This window comes from Cryptomeria japonica, chromosome 5 (assembly GCF_030272615.1).
Source record: "Cryptomeria japonica chromosome 5, Sugi_1.0, whole genome shotgun sequence".
Taxonomy (NCBI): domain Eukaryota; kingdom Viridiplantae; phylum Streptophyta; class Pinopsida; order Cupressales; family Cupressaceae; genus Cryptomeria; species Cryptomeria japonica.
The window spans coordinates 931,134,463-931,140,179 of NC_081409.1; the positions used below are offsets into that span (position 1 = coordinate 931,134,463).

Sequence of the window (5,717 nt, forward strand, 5' to 3'; positions counted from 1 at the left end):
AAAGTATTGAAATAATAATGTAGAATCATTATTGTAACAGTACCAAATGATAGTGATATACAATTTATCAGTTCACTCTTTGTAATTTTATAGAAATGAAAACAGTCCAAACAACATTCCTTTAAAAACTTCATAGAACAGAGTACTTCCCAGGTTGAACCGATCCTGGTAAAGAAAGAGACTGTGCTGTATAATCTTCCAAGACTCGTTTCAACTCAGCTTTGGCTTTCTTTACTGATGATTCTGTCGGACCTTCAATAAACAAATAAAGCTTGCGTTCTCCTGGTCCAGGAATTTTTCCAGGAGGATAATATTGACCCCTTGTTGTGATCGCAGCCCCTGTCCACTCACTAATAGGTCCCAAGGTCTCCTTGTGTGTTACCTTCCATCGTGCATTTTGAGGGAAATCATTGATTTCTAGTTCAGCTTCATAGTGCTCTGGCATAGCATCTTTCTGTATCTTTGCAAGATTATGTTGTAGATTAAGAGCTGCAGCTAAGGCCTGTGCTCTCGCAGCTGCATCATTTGGAACAGGGAAGGCACCGGCCAGACCAGATACAGGTAATGTTGTTCCAGAAAGGCCGGAAACAGTTGCTGTCCCTCCTACCCAAGTTTCTCCAGGTAGAGCCCCAGTCGATAAGCCCGCAGTTGCTAGTGCTCCTGAGTTGGGCACTGACATTGGCATTGAAGTAATACTTGCTTTTGTTGCTGCAGCCAATGCTGCAGCTTGAGCAAGAGCTGCAGAATGTTCAAGGTCACCTCCTGCCTTGCGTATTCCATCATCTTCAGAGTCAGAATCAGACTTATAATATTCTTCAAATCCATACTCTCTTGCTTGGGCTTTCTTTGCAGCTTTCCTGGCTTCCTCCTCCTCTTCATTGAACTTGAATCCACTACCACCGTAACCAGTGCCATGAGCATGTTCAGTACCTTGGCTCACCTTGGCCATAAACCCACTCGCAAGTTTTTTGAGGTCCTCGGGTATAGCTTGCTCAGATAACTCCAATGCTTTAACAAGGTCGGGAGCATATCTATCCTCTTCTTCAGAAATGAAGGTAACAGCAACACCCTTGCGACCTGCTCTTCCAGTTCTCCCCACTCTATGGACATAATCTTCATAGTGATTTGGTGCATCAAAATTTACTACAAGCTCGAGCTCTTTAACATCTAAACCTCTTGCTGCAATACTAGTAGCAATTAGCAAATTACACACATTGCTCTTAAAATCTGAAATAGTAGACTCCCGGTCTGTCTGGTCCTTGGCTCCATGAAGTGAAAGACATGGATAGCCATGTCTAAGCAATTCCTTGAATAGACTATCACACTTCTCCTGAGAATGCACAAACACTAAAATTTTACCCTTTTCATACCACTCACCAAGGAGCTCCAAAAGTCTCAAAAACCTCTCACCTTCAGGACGCACTTCAATGGACTGTGCGATATCCTTATTAACAACACTACGCCCACCTACTTGAATCTCCACTGGTTTATTTAACACTTTCCGAGCAAGAAACTCCACCTGCCGAGGGAATGTGGCAGAGAAGAGCACAGTCTGTCTGTCTGGTCTTGTATTTTGAACTATCCTAGTAATCTGAGGCTCAAAGCCCATATCAAACATCCGATCCGCTTCATCCATAACAAGGTAGGTGACTCTGCTTAGGTTTGTTATCTTACCTCCACTTGTACATAGGATATCAATCATTCTACCAGGTGTGCAAACAACAATTTCGGTACCTCGCTTCAAATCACTGATTTGTTGTGCCACTCCAGATCCTCCATAGACAGGCACACAACTTAAGCCAAGAACCTTGGAAAATTTCCTAATATCAGCATGAATCTGCTGTACAAGCTCTCTTGTGGGGGCCATAATGAGTCCAATCGGGCCATCACCTGAAGCTAGAGGAGGCTGGTCCTTGATGTGCCTTAGCATAGGCAAAACAAATGCGAGAGTCTTACCTGAACCTGTTTTTGCTATACCAATACAGTCTCTTCCACTCATGATAATCGGAAGGCTTTGGGCTTGTATAGACATAGGTTTTTCATATCCTAATTTCTTTAAAACTTCGAGGACATTCCGTGTCAATCCTGTCTGGTTCCATGTCTTCACAGGCCTTGGCACATCCTTACCACGAATCTTCAACTCTAGCTCCTTTCTGTATGCTGCAACTTCCTCTGCTGTCATCAGAGAAATTTCTCTTACTTCATGATAGAAGTCCTTCCTAAAAGGAGGATATTGAATCTTGGAATGGTCTACAACCGATAACTTCTCAACTTTAGTTTTCTTCACTCTTTTCATGAATTCATCATCATCTTCATCATCTATTTGATTCTCGTCATCATCTCCAACTTCATCATTGTCTGCATCAGAATCGTCACCAGGCATAATCCTTCCAAGACTGCCTTTGTTTGATTTCTTTTTGTTTATATCCTTCACTTCCTTTCCGATGTTTATGGAATTATCAGTTTTGCTGCTCACATTCTCAGTATCAGGCACAACCAATGTGTTCATAAATGCATCTAAAGGGTCAACTTCCTCTTCATCATTGGCCTCCACTTTATCAATATCCATGGCTTCTCCATTCTGCAGATTTTTACTTCCAGCCTCATCAAGTGCTACATTACCATTTTCAACCATAGAATTTTTTAAATCCAATTCATCATCTGATTCTTCACCCTCCAGAGTCCACTTCTTCCCAGATTTAGGCTCCAGTTCATTCTTCTCTTTTCTTTTCTCATTCTCACTTTCCTCTTTTTTCCGCCTGAGCTCTTGCCACTCCTGAACTCTCCGCCGTCTCTTTTCCATTTCTTCATCAAGCCTCTTTTGCTCCTCCTCCATATCTTCTTTAACCTTTGTCTCCTCCTCACTCTCTTCATTCTTTCTTTTCTTTGTATCCAAAATTTTCCTGCCCTTGGCATCTTCGTCCTCTTCCCTATGCCTATCGCTTCTATTTCTTCTTCCAACATCTTCATCATCCCTGTGCCTGAAGCAAATATTTTTAAAAGTTCAAAAAACCAGTACCTAAGTTGGTAGTGATCTAAAAACAACATAAAACCACAAATGTGTACCTGGTGTGCTCTTTGGCCCTTTCCCTTTCTCTATCATCGTCCTTATACTTATCCTTATTTCTTTCCTTTCCTCTTAAAGAATCTTCTTTTTTTCTTCGCTTCTGATCCCGCTCATTGTCGGAATCTGAATCCCTAACCCTTTCAGAATCCCGCTGCTTGCGGTCTCTGTCTCTGATCCTTTCCTTGAGTTTCTCCTTCTCATCCTTCTCCTTATCTTTAACTCTTTCCCGGTCATCCCTATGCCTACTCTTAGTGTTATCCTTTTCCTTTTCCTTGTCCCTGTAATCCCTATACCTTGAGTCCTTATATTTCTCTGAATTCCTCTCCTTCTCTGACCTTCGATAATCTTGGTCCTTTTTCTCAATCTCCCTCTCTTCAGATTTTTCCCTGACTCTTTTTCTGTCAGATTTTTCTTCCTTTCCCTTTTCCCTTTCTCTGTCTCTATTTCTCTCTCTCTCAGTATGCTTCTCGCCATTGCGTTCTCGCTCGCTTCTTCTATAACTCTCTTTCCTGTCTGCATCATCCCTCCTCGATCGGTGCTTCCCATCCTCCATAATTAAAATCCCTCTGCTTTATCCTTCCTTCACAAAAATCAAATCCACACGATTTCAGATTTAGACGAACAAATTCTGGGCCGATTTGCCCACTGCCGCTCACTGCACTTCGTGAGTAAGATCGACCGATTGGACCCCTACTATCTATAGGCCAGCGGGAGAGCAATCGAACGGTTGGGCATTCACCCGCTCGACATGCCCTTTAAAGCGAGTCCGGGTGAAGCGATTCTTTCCCGCATGACTGATCGACCCCTGAAATGGATGCCCTGGTTTTCTAGCCCTAGCTCCAGGCATCTCTTATTCCTCACCGCCTCCTTTTGAAGTGTTTGTCATATCCTTCGAGAAGCTTATTCCAAGTATCGTAGGTATCAAGCAGTGAAAGCACCTTGGGTTAGCTCATACTTGTTGATATATCAGATTTCATTTCTCCCGGGTCAATGCTAGTGGTGGTATTATATATGTGTCAGTTTTGTTTCTCTTCGTAATTTTCTAAATAGTTCAATAATATTATTATATTGTTATCGATTGTGTAGTTTTCTAGTCAAATTCATTGGTCTATGTTTTATGAGTAGTGGTTCACAAGAACCCATCTCTAATGAGAATGAATGGTCCATTTATTACCCATCTCTCATGAGTTGTGGTTCACAAGAACCCATCTCTCATGAGAATGAATGGTTTTCTAGCCCTAGCTCCAGTCATTTCTAATTCCTCACCACCTCTTTTTGAAGTGTTTGTCATATCCTTCAAGAAGCTTATTCCAAGTATCGTAGGTATCAAGCAATGAAAGCACCTTGGGTTAGCTCATACCTGTTGATACATTAGATTTCATTTCTCTCGGGTCAATGGTAGTGGTGGTATTATATATGTGTCAGTTTTGTTTCTCTTGGTTGTATTTGTAACTTTCTAAGTAGTTCAATAATATTATAATATTGCTATCAACCGTGTAGTTTTCTAGTCAAATTCATTGACTCGTGTTGTATGAGTAGTGGTTCACAAGAACCCATCTCTCATGAGAATGAATGGTCCACTTACCACTCATTGCATCTAGGTGATGCTCACAGTAGTGAAACATTGGGCTTTCTTGAGAGGTCACCCATCCCGGTACTACTCCAACTCGAGTGGGCTTAACCACGAAGTTTCCTCCAAGGTTAAACCCACTTAGCTTGCAACCCCATTTGCAAAACCTTCAACAAGTTTTGTGCCTTGTGAACCATTCATTATAGAGCCCCTTTGGCTCATTAATTGATGGGTAGGAGATATTTTCCACAACAAGTCAAATTGTGATATTGCTATCATGGAACACTTAGGACTTAATTTTTGCATCTGATACCTCATATAGCAGTGGAGTTATCCATGAGGTTTGGCTCTAGTACATCCATTTCTATGAAATCTTTATCAACCTTGAATACTATGGTGTTGAGATATTTTTGGATAATGGCATTTGATATTCTCCATTGGTCCTGCATTCTATTTTGGGAAGCCTTGAAGGCGTTAGGAGCTAGAAAATTCATAACATATTCGAGAATTTGGGTTGCTACCGGTTTGGTTGTGTCCCACACTTTTTCGGTATACTATGGTAATTAATACACAAAATAAAAAAACAATGCAGATTAATAGAGTGCCATACCAAAATTGATGCATTGTTTGTTTCATCCATGATGCGTTCTCCAACAACTTCATTCTTTGTAAAGACGTAAACATTCTAACTTTCATAATAAAATGAGAACTCTTTATTCTTAAATAAATTCATAATTCTCTCAATAAATTCATTTACTTTTCTCAATCCAATCCATATTCACATAACATTATTCAAATAAGATTATTACGTGTGTGAGCTTAATAACAGATAAACAAGTCTAAATCCAATAAATAGATATTACATAGTATTCTTTTCATAAAGTGTAATCCTTCATAGCATTACATCATACAATTTCTCTATCTATGATATTTTACAAGACTTAGGCATTTCAGTTGCCTTAAGCTAAAGTTTTCAATTACAAAATAATACACTATAAAGAGATGAGATGTGTCCATAGATCTTCAATCCATAAGCTATCTTCATTTAAATCCTTCGAATGAAGACGAGAACAAGATTTG

At 40.3% G+C, this 5,717-nt stretch overlaps 1 protein-coding gene across 1 annotated transcript; it reads right to left on the reverse strand.

Annotated features, from left to right (window-relative positions):
* Nucleotides 1-6: 6 nt before the first annotated feature.
* On the reverse strand, nucleotides 7-4,035 carry LOC131035743 (DEAD-box ATP-dependent RNA helicase 42). The gene is made up of 2 exons (XM_057967482.2): nucleotides 3,067-4,035; nucleotides 7-2,981 (listed from the first exon to the last, which is right to left on the reverse strand). Exons 1-2 carry the CDS (start codon nucleotides 3,618-3,620, stop codon nucleotides 131-133), a joined length of 3,405 nt encoding a protein of 1,134 aa, XP_057823465.1. The 5' UTR covers nucleotides 3,621-4,035; the 3' UTR covers nucleotides 7-130.
* Nucleotides 4,036-5,717: the final 1,682 nt, after the last annotated feature.

Coding starts and splice junctions, on each gene's coding strand:
- LOC131035743 (XM_057967482.2), bottom strand. CDS start 3,620: ATGGAGGATGGGAAGCACCGATCGAGGAGGGATGATGCAGACAGGAAA. Junction 2,982..3,066: donor AGGGCCAAAGAGCACACCAG/GTACACATTTGT, acceptor TATTTGCTTCAG/GCACAGGGATGATGAAGATG.